Source organism: Balaenoptera acutorostrata, chromosome 10 (genome assembly GCF_949987535.1).
Source record: "Balaenoptera acutorostrata chromosome 10, mBalAcu1.1, whole genome shotgun sequence".
Lineage (NCBI taxonomy): Eukaryota > Metazoa > Chordata > Mammalia > Artiodactyla > Balaenopteridae > Balaenoptera > Balaenoptera acutorostrata.
In genome coordinates, this window is record NC_080073.1 from 68,473,071 (window position 1) to 68,488,706 (window position 15,636).

A 15,636-nucleotide genomic window follows, 5' to 3' on the forward strand; every position below is an offset into this window, starting at 1 on the left:
GGCAATTTGGTGCAGCAAGGGCAGAGAGAGAGTCTGAACATCAAGAAGCAAGCTGTTTCATTTCAGCATATAAATTTTGCATAATTTTTCAAAATAAAGTTTTAGTTTACAGTTTTAAGTTTTAATTTGCAAGTAATACATACGGACGGCCCTAGGGCCCCTAAAATCGATCATCTGGCCTGTCCACGCCTGAGTCAGGGTCTCATAGGAGCGCCTTTCCTAATTATCATCCTTTGCCCCGGGCCTGGGAGCCTCCTGGGCGCCAGAAAGGGTTTCTGCTGGTTTGGGCCTCCGCTCTGGAGTGGCCTGTGACCATTAACTCCCTCACCCTCCGCCCCCAGCCCAGGGCGGGCGCTGGGGGCGCCGGGTCACGTGGCAGCGGGAGGGATTATCCCCGCGGCCTCTCGGAGCCCGGCGGGACTTCTGCTTCCCAAGCGCATGGCCGCGGCCCTCGCGATACTCGCGGCGATGCTGCTCCCCTGCTGGGGCGCGTTCCCGCAGTTTAAAAAGGGGTCTACAAAGGTGAGCTAAGAGAGCTTTTGGAACCTTCCACTCTAGCGGAGGGCGGTGGCCGAGGTATCATCGTCTAGCCAGAAGGTGCCAGGTGGGTTTTGAGAGAGAAGAGGGGGATGGGGGGGAACCACCCCATATTGGCGATTTCTTTTCAGGCTGGAAGCTTGATGGGTTCCCAAAGGACTTCAAAGCCCTGCTTCACCTCCCTGGTGGCTCTGGAGGGAAAGAAAGTGGCCTTATAACCAGCACCATCCCCTCCCTCCCAACACCCGCTCCCGGGCTCTCGGTCCTGCCCCCCCCCCCCCGCCCCCTTACCTACCTGCTCTAAGCGTCTACCCCTCTCCCTGACGTTCTAGCCACGACCGTTTCCTTCCCCATCTTTCTCTCCACCCCATTCTCTGCCCACGCCCCACTAAAGTGTGATCTGGGAGTATATTCTCCCCCCAACAAAGGTCACCCTTTGGGACCCACAGAGCTGAGGGAGGCCCCCAGGAGAGGAGAAGCAGAGGGAAAAGTACTAAACTGCCACCCTTCCTCTCCGCCTGCTCCTCTGAGTACTGCTGGAGGGGGGGGTGGGAGGTGGGGCGACCATCTCAGGGCTTCTCTTTCTGGACCCCTGGGGCTTTGGCAATGTCAGGGACCCCCTGACCCCTACACACACACGCTGCCAGAGAGCTGGTGACTTAGGGCGTGTCCCCACAGATGAACGGGGCTAGGTGCTCCCACCACTCGGAGTGCTACAGTGACTGCTGTCTCATCAACTTGGACCACGGTGGTGCCTTCTGTGTCCCTAGGGCCAGAATAACCATGATGTGCTTGCCCCAGGTGAGACTCGGGTGGGGCAACCCCTTCTGGTATGTAGGGTGGGGATGGGTTAAAAAACCCATGTGGCTGCACCTGCTTTTTTCACCCTTTCCTTGGGGCAGCCTTTCCCCTTCTCCACCTGGCAAACTCCTAATCGTCCTGCAATACAACTCCAGCCACCTCCTCTGAGAAGACTTCCCTCCTTGGAGCTCCGACACCCTTGGGACCCAGACCCTCAGCAGAGCATGTATCTCCCTGACTTGCCTGCCTTCTGTCTGCCTCCGCCACTGGGCAGAGCTCTGCAAGGGAAGGATTAAGGCATATTCACTTTTGAACCCCTACCGCCCCAGCTTAGTGCCTGCACATAGTAGTGCTCAACAAATGTTTGTTGCATGAATGAATATCTCTACCCTAACATCACTGCAGCAGAGCGGGTGGGAAAAGACCTCCCAACCCATCCCTACCTCCCTGCTGCAATGACCTAATTTCTTGAGCGGAGCTGCCATGGCAGGCCCACAGTTTTGGTATTGGACCTGAGTTTAAACCCTGGCTTTTCCAGCCTCTGTCTTTGTGACCTCAGACAGATCACTTCTGCTCTCTGAGCCTTAGTTTCGTCATCTGAAAAATGGGGTTAAAGTACCCACCCCACCAGGTTGTTGGGAAGAGTGTATGGTCATGGCAGTGACAGTGCTCAATGGAGCATGGCTGTTATTAGCTGGTGGAAATGCAGGGAGCAGAATGCATTGTACATCTTGTTCTTGCTTGCCTTTACTCTGGCCCTGGGCCCAAATCTTTCTACGGAGGATGGGCTCAGCCTCCATCTCCCTGTCTGGGGAGCTGCCATTGCCCAGGGAACCAGTCCGGCCGCTCCTGTGGCCTAAGTCTACAGCTGGAGTGGCCAGAGGATCTTTTCATCGTGGGCACTTGATCTACTTTATTTTGTCTAATCCTCAAAATAACAAATGGGGTTACTATTATTATCCCCACTTGACGGATGCAGAAACTAAGACAAAGAAGCCTAAGGTCACAAAGTTATCAGCTGTAGAGCTGACAGAGCTCACGTCTGTCTCACTCCATCACCTGTGCTGTTGCTCCTGCTCCCCAAGGAGTTTAAACCCCCTTCTTCCCTGCACCTTGGTAACTCTCAACTCTCTTACCCGTTTTCCGCAGACCAAGGGCGCCATCAACATCATATGCCCCTGCCAAGTAGGCTTAAGTTGCATACACAAGGACCCAGTCTGTACCCGCCGGTGCCATTTGATTTAGAGGAGGATGCAGGCTGGTCACTGCCACCCCTCCCTCCCTCTCCTCCTTGGGGGGGCCCCATCTTGCTCAAAAGACATTAAAGTCACTTCCTGGCTCTGGCTTCTGTCTGCACTTCCTGGGAGAGGGAACTGGATAGGGATTGCTCCAGTCTGGGGGTAGCTGAAAGGGGAGACGGGAGGCATGATAGAGCTTCCCATGGGGTTTGGCCCTGTCTGGAGGCCTGGTGGCCTCAGGGCGGATCTGCGGGAGGGAACTGGGGGGGTGGGGGGTGAGAGGAGGCTGCATCCAGGAAGGGCCAAGCCTTGGGAAGGAGGGCTATGTGGGAGGGGCATGGTTGAGGAATGTGCCTCGAGAGAGTATGTTGAGGTGCTCATGGATGGGTATGTGGTAGGGGGGGCTGAGAGGGGGATCTGAATGCTTTTCAAGGGAAACATGAGGGTGGAGATCATTGAGAGGTGTTTATGAGAATGCTTGTGAAGCGTAAATGCAAAAATGTCCATGCCTGTGGTGGGAAAGTGACCTGGTGCATTGATCTCTCCACGCTCTCGAATATCATCAGTTCCATTTTATGGATAAAGAAACTAGCTCACACAACTCAATAACAAAAAAGCAAACAACCCAGTCAAAAAATGGGCAGAACACCTAAATAGGCATTTCTCCAAAGAAGACATACAGATGGCCAGTAGGCACATGAAAAGATGCTCAATATCGCGAATTATTAGAGAAATGCAAATCAAAACTATAATGAGGTACCACCTCACACCAGTCAGAATGGCCGTCATTAAAAAGTCTACAAATAACAAATGCTGCAGAGGGTGTGGAGAAAAGGGAACCCTCCTACACTGTTGGTGGGAATGTAAATTGGTGCAGCCACGATGGAAAACAGTATGGAGGTTCCTCAAAAAACTAAAAGTAGAGTTGCCATATGATCCTGCAATCCCACTCCTGGGCATTTATCTAGAGAAAACTATAGTTTGAAAAGATACATGCTGTTCACTGCAGCACTATTTACAATAGCCAAGACATGGAAAAAACCTAAATATCCATGGACAGATGAATGGATAAAGAAGATGTAGTACATATATACAATGGAATACTACTCAGCCATAAAAAGAATGAAGTAATGCCATTTGCAGCAACGTGGATGGACCTAGAGATTATCATACTAAGCGAAGTAAGTGAGAAAGAGAAAGACAAATACCATATGATATCACTTATATGTGAAATCTAAAATACGACACAAATGAACTTATCTGTGAAACAGAAACAGATCCACAGACATAGAGAACAGACTTGTGGTTGTCAAGGGGGAATGGTGGGTAAGGGATGGATTGGGATTTGGGGATAAGCAGATGCAAACTGTTATATATAGAATGGATAAACAACAAGGTCCTACTGTATAGCACAAGGAACTATAATCAATATCCTGTGATAAAACATAATGGAAAAGAATATGAAAAAAGAATGTATATCTATGTATAACTGCATCACTTTGCTGTATGGTAGAAATTAACATTGTAAATCAACTATACGTCAATGAAATACATTTTAAAAAAATAAAGATAAAGAAACTGAGGCTCAGAAAGCTACATGACTTGCCCAAGGTCTCACCATGGGTTATCACCATGGGGTATTTTCTGCTGCAGTTATCCAAAAAAACCAACCCAAACTGGTCTAGATGCTGAGGGAATTCATTGGCGGTCGGAACTAGAAGTGCAGTAGCAGGCTGTCCTCAGGTGTGGCTGAATCCAGTAGCTCCATGGCCCTCAGGCTGGATTCCTTGCCAGTAGCTGCAAAAGTTCCAGGTGTCACATAATAATAACAGCTAAGATTTATTGAGCACTTATTATGTTCCAGACACTGAGCAAAGTGCTTTTGTATCTGTATCAACTCCTCTTATTCTCACAACAAAGTTATAGTAGGTACTATAAATATCCCTATTTTACAAATAGGGTATTGAGGCTCAAAGTACCCTTCTCAAAGGTTCAGAGTAGGGGTGAGGCTGGGATTTGAATCCAGGCTGTCTTGCTCCACAGGGCAGGCTCTTAACCACAAATCCACCTCACATATGCAAATCATGCCTCCCAGAGAAAGGAAACATCTGTCTCAAAATTCTCAGCAAACATGCTAAGATTGATTCTGATCGGATTTGCTTGGTCTGCATGCTCAACCCTGAACCAATCATTGTGATGGAATTAGCCGACTGACTTAGCCTGGCTTATGTGCAAGGGTGCAAAGGTGGAGTCAGCCTCTCTGGGACTATTCCGATGGGGGTGGGTGCAGGTTTTACCTGGTGTCTCCCCGGCCAAGAGGTCACCAACACAGTCAGGACTCAGAACACCATCGCCTTTCCTGGCCAGATCCTGATGAAGATGCATGGCCTCAGCTTTGATGTCTGGACCCCCTCTCCTGGGTCAGACTGGAACACTGAGACTCTACACTGAGACTGGAACACTGAGACTCTACCCCCAGTCCAGTCTGTCCTGGGGGTCACCTTGCCCTGGACCCACCCACCACTCCTCATTTGACATAACCACAGTGTAACTCAGAGATCCTTTGCCTCACGCAGAAATCAGAAATTGCTTTTTCTCCTATCTCATTATATCTCAATCATTTCCCTCATGTCACCAAAGTACTTTTTAAAACAGTAATGACTGCCTGATTTTATTATATACGTGGACCCATATTTACTTAACTATGTCCCTATGAGTAGACAGTAAGATCATTTCCAAGTCCAAACCATCTGTGTTCTTTAGGATACAACTTTACAGTTGCAGAAGCAAAAACCTACCCTAATGATGGCTTAAGCAAGGTAGATGCTTTCTCTCTCATCTGGTAGTTGGGGGAGGCTGGCTGGAGGCTCATGCTGGGTGAGACTGTCCACGCCCCCACCTCCTTCCACCCTCTTGCTCAGCCATCTGCTGCTCTGTTTCCTTTCCTTTTTTTTTCCCTTAATTTTTTACAACACGGCACACACAGAAACATCATATGTGTATAGCACCTTGGGGTAAGAGTAGAAGGGCCTTGGGGCCTTAAAGAGGCTCTCCTGAGGGCAGAAGGCATCCACATTTCCAGACACACTAGTCAGGAAGCTCTGCCCCAGGATGTCAAAGATGATGCATCACCATAACTGCTGTGTCCCCATTCCAGTTAGAAGAAAGGGGGTAGAGGGACAGCAAGTAGCTCAGTCTTCCTAAAAGGGCATGACCAAGAGGCCACAGGAATTGTTTTCACTTACATCTGATTGGACAAAATTTAGTCACATGGCTGCAGATAGCTGCAAGGGAGACTGGGAAGTGTAGTTTTCATGTGGGCATCTGTGTGCCCAGCTAAAGCTTGGGGGGTTCTATCATTAAAGGACAAAAGGAGAATGTATAGTGGGAGCAATTCACTGCCACAAAACCTTTTATTATTATTTTAACAAGCCAGGGGAACTTGGCTCCCAGGACCTAGAGCTAACGATGTAATGGTAGGCAGCTTGAATCAGGTAGTTTGTTTTGTTGTTGTTGATTTGTATGAGTTCTTTTTTTTTTTTTTAATTTTTACTGTAGTATAGTTGATTTAAAATGTTGTGTTAGTTTCAGGTGTACAGCAAAGTGAATCAGTTATACATATACATATACATATATCCACTCTGTTTTAGATTCTTTTCCCATGCAGGCTATTACAGAGTATTGAGTAGAGTTCCCTGTGCTGTACAGTAGGTCCTTATTAGTTTATATGAGTTCTTTATGTATCTTGGGCATTAACACCTTACTGGATATATCATTTGCAATATCTTCTCCCATTTGTTTATTTTTGCTTTTGTTTCCCTTTGCCTGAGGAATCACATCTAGAAATATACAGCTAAGACCGATGCAAAGACTTGCCTATGCTTAGGTAGGAAGACTCCCATTTTTTTTTTTTTTTCCTTTTTTTTTGCCATGCCAGACATCTTGCAGTATCTTAGTTCCCCAATCTGGGATGGAACCCGTGCCCCCTGCAGTGGAAGCTCAGAGCCCTAAGCGTTGAACCGCCAGGGAATTCCCAAGGAAGACTCCATTTTTGATGATTGGCCAATGACAGCTTTCAAGCTCTCACTCCCTTTTTGCCCCACATCTAGGCCAGCCGATAAAAGCACCTGCTTCCTCCCTTGGTGCTGGTGGGAGGTGCAAACCACACAAACCCCAGCCTGCTCAGGAAATCCTCACCCTGGCCCCATCTCCTAGCCGCAGTAAAAGTCAAAGCCACCCGCCCCTTCATCCTTGCCACTCACACCTCCTTGCATCTACGCTGCTGTCCCCAGAAAGTTCCATTATTCGAGTAATAAACATTTCCATATTGTCTGGGTACGTGTGGCATCATCCATTCCAACATCCAAACCAATTTTGGGTAGGGGGTGATTTCACCCTCTGTGAGGCACCCAGAAAACCTGTGAGTTCTCCAGTTCTCTTTCCCTGCGATGGCTGGGTGACAAGGTGAGGATATATTGCTGGGAGGTGCCTGGATTGCTAAGTCGCCACAGGGAGGACAGTGGCCCTGGAGAGTGTCCTGACTCACAGCAAGAAATCCACTTGTGTTGTGTTAAGCCTCTGTGATTCCTGGACGGTTTGTTCCCACAGCATTTCCTTACCTACTGTGACTAATATGTGTAAAAATGTCTCTTGCTGCTCTGCCCGCAGCATTATCACCCGCTCCCACTCCCAAGACTTAGGCACTTTGTTCTGATTATCCGCTGCCACAACCCACTCACCATTTGTGTTTTGTGCGTCCTGGGCTTGTAATTCTCGTGCTCGCCAAGAAGGCCTACAGAAATGTGTTTTGGCGCACTGCATTTTCTCAAAGAGAGGGAGTTACTGAAATTCTAATTGAAAGCCTATGGAGGAAGGGAGTGGAAAGATGAAAACCAGAGTCTAATCTTCTGTTACTTGATAGCTTTGTGACTTTGGGGAGGTTTGGCAGCTTCTCTGGGCCTTAGTCACCTCATCTGCAAAACAAATATTCACAATGCTGTTTGTTACCAATAATACACAATTGGATTGGATGAGAGAGTCATCTGAGATCCTTCTAACTGAGGACTTCTAACCGTAAAGATAATAACAGCTTCTATTTATTGGGTGCCTACTCCATGCAGAGCAAAATATCTACTATTTAATTTAAGCATTGCATCATCCCTGTGATGTACTGTTATTATGCCCCATCTTGCAGAAGGAGAAACTGAGGCTCAAAGAGGTTAAGAAGGCTGCCCAAGATCACACAGCCAGTAGGCAGCAGAGCTGGGATTGAACCCAGATCTCGCCGGTGCCAGAGCCCAAGCACACAGACTAGATATTCTGCCGGCAGCAAGGTGAACACAGCAAATGGTCCAGGAAGCAGCAGTGGTTCTTGGGAAACATCAGCTTTATCCCCATTGCTTGCTCCTCTGTCCCTTTGGTCTGGGAACTGGCACTGCGGGCATCTCCCTGTCAACCCCAGGACTGGGCAATCACACCTCATTACCTACCCGCCAGGCCTCAGTCACATGGCACTCACATTGCAGATGCAGGGTATTTAGCTGGACCTTAGAGGCACGGCCACCACCTCTGGTCCATGATGTGGCGGCAGCTCCTGGTCCTCTTCTTCCTCCCTCTTTTTTCTTGCTCCTCACTGGGGGCTCATTTTTCCAGGGAGAAGTCAAAAGTTTGGTAAGGAACGTAGAGGGCACACCATCTGCCACCATCCTAAGACTTTGTTTGGGGAGGGTGGGTGGGCACAGAGGCTCATGTGGGTGAAAGCTGGAAGTGGGGGGCAGCAGGGAGTGCTGGGTGGAGGATGTTTGGGGGAACAAAGAAAGCACACCGGAGTCATGGGAGCCATGCCGGGGTGCTGCTGCCGGGTGCTCTCACTGCAGAGGTGAACACAACACAGCACTCCCATCCCAGGCTCGCTTGCATCTGGTAAGAGAGACATTCATTCCTCCACACGTTTTATTGAGCACCTACTATATATAAGTGATTTTTCTAGGTGCTAGTGATGGGGCTGTGAACAAGACACAAAAATCCTTGCCCTGGGAGAGCTGACATTCTATTGTAGGAGGCAAATAAGTAAAATATTAATGTAATTCCAGGTGAACAACACCTGAGAACAAAGAAAATAAGGAAGGGGCTTCAGGAGTTGTGGTGTGAGGAGAGGGTGCTCAGGGAAGACCTTACTGACAATGGGAAATTTAAGCAAAGACCTAAAGGGTGTGAGGTCTTTCCTAAAGGGAGCCAGGCAGGCAGTGGAAAGAGCAGTCCAGGTGGAGTAACAGGGCAAAGGTCTAGAGGCGGGACCTTGCCTGGCATATTCAAGGAATAGAAAAGAGGAGCGAGAGAGAATGGAAATAATAGGAGATGAGGTCAGAGAGATCAAAGGAACATTACAATATTCTCCTTTGTTCAGCAGTTTTGCATTCAGCGCCCACTGTGTGTGAGGACTTTAGTCCTAGCATCTAAGAAATACAGCAGTGAACAAGAGAGCAAAAATCCCTGCCCTCCTGGAGTTGAGGGGGAGATAGAAAAATTTAAAAACAAGATAAAGAAGATAATTTCAGAGAGTCAGATGTGTTGCGAACAAGGTAAACCCAGGTGATGGGACTGCTGTGGCTGGGTGTCCAGGAAGGCCGCAGCCGGGACCGGAGAGGGAAGCAGGCAGGCGGAGCTCACGGGGCCTGGCGTGCTGAGCAGGGCAGGCATTTGTTGGTTTTGTTCCCAGCTGTATCTCCAGGGCCTGGACACAGTAGGTGCTCAGTATTTGCTTGTTGAAAGACTACTGAAAATGTCTGATGGAGGGATGATGGGTGACGTCATAAGCCCCAGCACTGGGGGCCGTTGGTGTGTGAGTGTGTGTGTGTTTGGGGGGGGGGGTGTAGGTGACAATCAAGCTCAGCTGAAAGGGTAAGTCAGAGTTTGCAGGAGAGCAGCTTGTGCAGTGGCAGACAGGAAGGTCTGGCTCACCCTCGTGTGTACCAGAGGAGAGGTAACCTATTTTGGGGACACTAAGGGCAAACCTTCCAAAACTGTTTAGTTCCCTCTAGGCACAAGTCAGGTCCTGCGGGTGCCTTCTGTCCCCCGCCCCAGCCGCAGAGATGCCCCGGGGCCCCGTCCAGAGACTGCCCAGCCCGGCGGGTGGAGTGGGCTGTGAGGGCGCCGTGTGGGAGAAGGAGGCAGGCGGGGGCCCGCGGTGGAGTCGTCTCCCCGCAGGACACTGGGGAGATTTGCTTTCCGGGGCAAGTACACAAGTGGATGCTGCCGCCGGGCGGCAGAGAACTGCGAGTCGCACAGCTCCTTAAAGGGGTCTGAGGGCAGCACGTGTCCCACGGAGGTGGGTGTCAGTGCCCGGGGGAGCTGAGGGGGAGGGACCCACGGAAGGTGGAGCCTGCGCACACCCAGAGGCCAGGGAAGGCCGGGGGGGGCGGCGGGGGGGCGGAAATGACCCGGGAATTCTCTGCTGGGGAAGCCTTTGGACAGATCCAAGGTGGGTCCCCACTCCAGGGGCTTGGAATCCTGGATGGGGGGGCATGGGGCATGGCGATGCTTCTTTCTCTAATATGAGTTCCCTTTCTTCAGGGGTCATCTTAGCAAACCCTGAAAGTAGCACTGTAAATGGGCAGTTAGGTCTGGCCCTCACCCTTTCTACCTCTGCCTTAACCACTGTCCTCCCAAGCCCCAGGAGTTCTGCCGTGGCCTCCTGGGGGGAGGTGGGCTGAGGCAGCCTCTGAACTGAGTGTGCAGGAGAGGGGAGTTGACTTACCTATGAAAGGATTTAAGGAGCTGAGATGGGGCTCCCTCTCAGTGTTCATCCACTTAGGACTGTCAGATGGGTTAACAAGGGAAAGGTGATGCCAGGGATGGAGTGAAGAGAAAACGTAGCAACACTAGGGGTCAGCCTGGAGGAGGTGACCAGAGACTCTGAGCAGCTGGGTGTGGAGGTCTTTATGCCCAGGCTCCTCTGTTGTGCACAAGCAGATGGGCCCCAGAGCTGGGCTGTGGTGAAAGTGGGGGCTGGCCCTCGGGGCTGAGGGCAGAGCAACCCCAAGGTCAGGGTCAAAGTCTCACCTTTCCCAGACGTTCCTCGGCCTGTATAACAAATGTCCCTGCCAGCAGGGCCTGACTTGTATATTTCCGAAGAATGAGAAATCGTTTAAAATCATCTACGGCCATTGTAAGAAAACTGAAAAAAAAAGAAGCCAGCTAAGAAAACTTTCTTTTAATGATCTCTCTTCCTTGCCTCCCCCAACTTCTCCACCTAATCCTGTGCCTACCCAGAACTGTGTGTTCCTGTCCCTGGTCCCTAGAGCCTCCCCCAACAGGGGAAGGACAAGGAGGGAGGGGTGATGCACAATCATTGCAATAAAGAACTTTCAATGTTTGCTGGCAGCCATTGCCCCCCTTCCTTGCTGAACCCCAATATTGTTTGGGCAGTAATGTGCCCAGCCCTGGAAAGGGATCATAATTAGTCTAAGCCAGTCATGGCAATCCCATTCCCTTTGCTTTCCCAGCCTCCCTTGCAGCTAGAGGTGGTCAGGTGACCCAGCTGTAGCCATGGAGATGTGGAGACGTCAGCCCGGAGGCATTAGGGCAAGATAAGAAGGTACCCCAGGAGAAGCACTCTGCCCTCACCCCCTCCCCAGCCCAGCCTCTACCCAAGGCTTCCTAGCACATGGTGAGAGGATCTGACGTTAGGAGCTGCTATGAAGGCATTTGCTGAGAGGAGGTGAAGAGAACTGCAGGTCTGCCAGCACCCAAACAAATGCCAGCACTTCCATCTCTAGACTTCTTCATGCCTGAGAAATATTGGGTTGGCCAAAAAGTTCGTTCGGATTTTTTCTGTAAGATGTTATGGAAAACCCCAAATGAATTTTTGGCCAACCCAACATATGCCCCCTTTGTTTAAGTCGTAATTACTTGGGTTTTTGTTGTTGTTGTTGTTACTTACAGTTGAATCCAGTCTTAACTCATAAACTTAATGGTTAATCTAAGGATTCATTATCCCAGAACTACAGAATCCTGGTGCTGGGAGAGCATCTCAATTTCATTATCACTCTCCCTCATTTATGTGAATCTCCTCTCCAGCACCCCCACCGAGGGGTCAGTGACCCTCTGCTTGCACATCTCAGTGACCGGCACCTCAGGACTGCCTAAGGAAACCCAGGTTTGATGGCTCCAGGGGGTATAAAATTTTTATATTAAGTCAAAACTAAATTCCTTACAATTCCACCCATCTGTCTTAGTATGCATAATTGGGAAAGAACAGGGAATTGTAGAAAGCGTAGGAGGTGGAGTTGGATGGGTTTAGTAGCAACTTTTTCTAATTACATGACATTGGGCAAGTTACTTAACCTCTCTGATCCTTAGTTTCTTTTATCTATAAAGTGGACACAATGAATTCTCCTTCCCAAGGTCATTGTGAGAATTTTCTAGCACAGAGTAAGCCTATAGCAATTGTTTGTGGTCTGACCCCTTAACACACAGATTGTGTCAGCTAGCTGTCACATCTGAAAGTTTGGCCCAGAAAAGAGGTGAGAGCCCAGGAGAGGGGACTGGTAAGTTTTGATGCAGGGCAAAGAATATGGGCCATTGTAACTCCCCACCAGAGATGTGTGTGTGTGTATGTGTGCCTGTCTGCTTGAGAACTTGAGGGGCAATGAGGGCCTCCCAGGGAGGTGTGATTGTTCCTCAGAAATGGAAACATAGGTGTTCCCTGGTGGCGCAGTGGTTAAGAATCCGCCTGCCCATGCAGGGGACACGGGTTCGAGCCCTGGTCCGGGAAGATCCCACATGGCGCGGAGCAACTAAGCCCACAACTACTGAGCCTGTGCTCTGGAGCCCACGAGCCACAACTACTGAAGCCCACATGCCTACAGCCCGTGCTCCGCAACAAGAGAAGCCACTGCAATGAGAAGCCCGTGCACCGCAACGAAGAGTAGCCCCCGCTCGCCGCAACTAGAGAAAGCCCGCATGCATCAACGAAGACCCAATGCAGCCAAAAATAAAATAAATTAAATAAATTTTTAAAAAAAAAAAGAAGAAGAAGAAGAAATGGAAACATTCCCAGCCTGGCTGGGCCTGTTCCACAACCTTGTCTCCAGTCTGTCAGCCTCATCCTGCCTGGCCCCAGACCCATTCTTCCTTTTCGGAGGACACCTGCCCTGATGGGGCGAAAAGCTTGATGTAACATCAAGGAAGACGCTGATTCAGCAAGAACATCCAGGAGCCTGGGGAAGGTTTGCAAGACGGGATTTAATTGCCAAGAATCCAATTAGAAGATGGAGGTGCCGGTGTAGGGGTGGCCAGCCAGGGAGAGGTGGTGGAGGAGGAGCGCCGTGTGGCGTGCCGGGCCGGGTGAGTGTCCTCACTCTCTGGAGCGTCCAGCATCGAGGCAGATGCCGAAGTTGGTGTTGGTGATGGAGCCCACGATGGTCTTGTCCACCTCACAGGTCAGACCCCGCTCACAGGGACACTTGTAGTAAACCCCATAGAGGGTCTGCAGAGACACAGAGCCAGTGGAGTCACAGGCTGTGGGAGCCACTTTGGGCATCGCCTGCCCTGCCTGACTCGTCTGTCTTTTCACATGGTGCTTCTCCGGACTGCCTCCCCAGGGGGCGCTGTGGGCCTGGAGGACTTGGGTTCTGGTCTCTGCTCTGTGGCTCACTTGCTGTTACTAACTTGCTCTCTCTGGGAAGCCTCTATGTACCCATCCATGAAACAGGGGTAACAGATGGCTGCCCCACCCATCTCACTGGTCTGTGGTGAGGGTCAAGAGAGGTGCTGGGATGGGAAAGGGCTTTGAAGCCTGCTGACCTCCCTCTCTTCATCTCCTCAACATTCCGTGTCCAGACGGGGCCTCCTCCCTGATCCCACCCACCCCGCCCCCCAAGCCTCGAGGGCCCTCCGCCTCGGAGCTGTCCTCCCCGCCACCACCCCGCCCCGCCCCGGAACTCACAAAGGCGGAGCACCCGCTGCTCTCTCTGGCCTTGGGTGCGCAGCGGGCCAGGCTCAGGCCGGTATCGCGGTGGCAGCACTTGCTCTTGCACTGGATGCTGTTCAGGCAGAGTTCGCCCTCTTCCTGCCAGGGGCAGCCCGTCAGCCCAGGCCCCCCTCCGTTTGCTCCCTTCTCCACCCAGAGCCCCACCTCGCTACCCACTACCCGGTTGGGGGGGGCCATGTGTGAAGGAACCCAACCCCTGGGGCTGGCGGCCTCTCCTCCCACCCCGACCCCCCATCCACCCACGTGAGAAGCGGGCAGTGTGGTGTCAGAGAAGCAGCCCTGGGTGGGGGACAGGACACCTGGCTTCTAGGACTGGCTGCGCTACCAACTCCCTGGGTGACCCTGGGCAAGTCACTGGCCCACCCTATGCCTCAGAGTTCCCATCTGGAATGGACACTTGTGGCCCCCAAACCTCTCTGGGTCCCCCAATCCCTCCAGGAGCCTGTGAAGGCTGAGGACCCTCCCTCCCTGGAAAACTCCTCCCTCCCTCCCCCCACAGACTCTTACAAATAATCTCAGGGGCATCCCGGACCCTCCGAGTCCATGCATGGCCCTGAGTTAAGAACCTGTGAACTGAGTTCTTAACCCAAAGGGCTTTCGCAATTGTGCCCTTGGTGGAGAGGCAGCGTGGGCAGTGGTGGGAGCCTGGCTCTGGAGCCTGCCAGCCCGGGCGCCAACCCCTGCTCAAGACTTTCCAGCTGTGTGACCTCAGGCAGGTGACTGAACCTCCCCCTGTGTCAGCTTTCCATTTGAAAACGGGGTTGATCACAATAGTACCTATCTCACGTGGCTCTTATGAGGACTAAATAAGGAAGTATTCCTGAGGCATTTAGAGCTGGTCTGGTCAGGCTAGGTCAGAAGCCAGAATCACTGGGGAAGCTTTTTAAACTACTGAACCTTCTGAGCCAGAGTTTCCGGGGCAGGAGCCCAGTGCTCTGGATTTTTTTTTTTTTGGCCGCGCCATGGCTTGCAGGATCTTAGTTCCCCAACCAGGGATTGAACCGTGGCAGTGCAAGCGCTGAGCCCTAACCACTGGACTGCAAGGGAATTCCGCTCTGGATTTTTATAAAGTCCCCTCAGCCAGGTTGAACCGCTGCTCTGAGCATGCTCCATGCTGATCAGCCTTCTCTGGGGCCCCCGGGGAAGGGGCGTGGGACAGGAATGGGCAGTAAAGGAAGAGACGCCTTACCTCCCAGCCCTTGGGTAGCCCCACGTGGGGACAACTTGACCCACCCAGAGGTCAAGATCCAAGCTTAAAAAGAATTCCCACCTCGGGGTTCAGATGACTCCTGCCCTGAAGACCCTCTTACCAGGTTGATAATGAGTCCCCGGGGGTCGGGGACCGCATAGGCTACCGCGAGGGCGAGGAGCAGGAGGACGAGGACCTTCTCCATGATGAATGGGCACAGCTGGTGTAGGTCGTGGCCAGCAAGTCAGGTCAGGTGGCAAAAGACAGAGCCAGAGGGGGTGGTGGGGCTATAAAAGGGGCCTCATCCACACGTGACCCACCTTCCCAGTCCCGCAGGGCCTGCTGTGGGCAGAGACCCAGCTGTGGCCAGTCTGCTGGGGTGGGTCCTGATAAGGTAGCTGGGCACCACCTGGCGTCTGGTGCCTTGTGTGTGTGTGTGTGTGTGTGTGTGTGTGTGTGTGTGTGTGTGTGTGTGTGTGGGCGGGGGGTGCTGATACGGCAGCATGGTTAAGAGTGGGAACTCTGGGACACTTTTACCTGTACGAGTTATTAGCTGGGCAAGTTACCTGTTCTGAATCTGTCCCCTTATCTGTCAACTGATAAGATAGGTGAGAGTTGAGTGAATTAACATATGTTATATACATAATATACATAGCCTGGAACAGGGCTCGGCCTGTGAGCAGTACACATTAGCTGCCATCACTGCTGTATTTACCTCTGGTGCCCTGAGCTCTGTGGCAGGGCTGGGACTAGGGTGAGGCAAGTGAGACACCTAGAGTGTGAGCACGTCCTTAAATTTTGCATCCTAGACACCTCTCTTGCCTCACCCCAGTCTGGGCCCTGCTTTTGACCTCACCCAAACCCAGGTATGTGGCAGT

The 15,636-nt window shown here is 51.3% G+C and overlaps 3 protein-coding genes across 4 annotated transcripts; 2 read left to right on the forward strand and 1 right to left on the reverse strand.

Moving 5' to 3' along the window:
- Positions 1-438: 438 nt before the first annotated feature.
- CLPSL2 (colipase like 2) lies at positions 439-2,583 on the forward strand. The gene is made up of 3 exons (XM_007197974.2): positions 439-522; positions 1,216-1,338; positions 2,488-2,583. Exons 1-3 carry the CDS (start codon positions 439-441, stop codon positions 2,581-2,583), a joined length of 303 nt encoding a protein of 100 aa, XP_007198036.1.
- A 7,084-nt stretch (positions 2,584-9,667) lies between these two features.
- On the forward strand, positions 9,668-10,935 carry CLPSL1 (colipase like 1). The gene is given in 4 exon segments (XM_007198382.2): positions 9,668-9,745; positions 9,814-9,903; positions 10,647-10,745; positions 10,747-10,935. Coding segments are annotated over 4 exon segments (456 nt in total).
- Positions 10,936-12,933: 1,998 nt separating this feature from the next.
- On the reverse strand, positions 12,934-14,963 carry CLPS (colipase). 2 transcript variants are annotated; one of them, XM_007197972.2, is made up of 3 exons: positions 14,880-14,963; positions 13,525-13,647; positions 12,934-13,065 (listed from the first exon to the last, which is right to left on the reverse strand). In XM_007197972.2, exons 1-3 carry the CDS (start codon positions 14,961-14,963, stop codon positions 12,934-12,936), a joined length of 339 nt encoding a protein of 112 aa, XP_007198034.1. The 2 variants fall into 2 exon arrangements, with proteins under 2 accessions (XP_007198034.1, XP_007198035.1); XM_007197973.1 differs by lacking the exon at positions 13,525-13,647.
- Between the last annotated feature and the right edge of the window lie 673 nt (positions 14,964-15,636).

Bases quoted from the DNA above. Each gene is read 5' to 3' on its own strand.
- CLPS (XM_007197972.2), bottom strand. From the start codon at position 14,963: ATGGAGAAGGTCCTCGTCCTCCTGCTCCTCGCCCTCGCGGTAGCCTAT. The intron at 13,648-14,879 runs GTAAGAGGGTCT...TGCCCCTGGCAG, and splicing joins GGGGACTCATTATCAACCTG to GAAGAGGGCGAACTCTGCCT. The intron at 13,066-13,524 runs GTGAGTTCCGGG...GTGTCTCTGCAG, and splicing joins GCAGCGGGTGCTCCGCCTTT to ACCCTCTATGGGGTTTACTA.
- CLPSL2 (XM_007197974.2), top strand. From the start codon at position 439: ATGGCCGCGGCCCTCGCGATACTCGCGGCGATGCTGCTCCCCTGCTGG. The intron at 523-1,215 runs GTGAGCTAAGAG...GTGTCCCCACAG, and splicing joins TTAAAAAGGGGTCTACAAAG to ATGAACGGGGCTAGGTGCTC. The intron at 1,339-2,487 runs GTGAGACTCGGG...CGTTTTCCGCAG, and splicing joins CCATGATGTGCTTGCCCCAG to ACCAAGGGCGCCATCAACAT.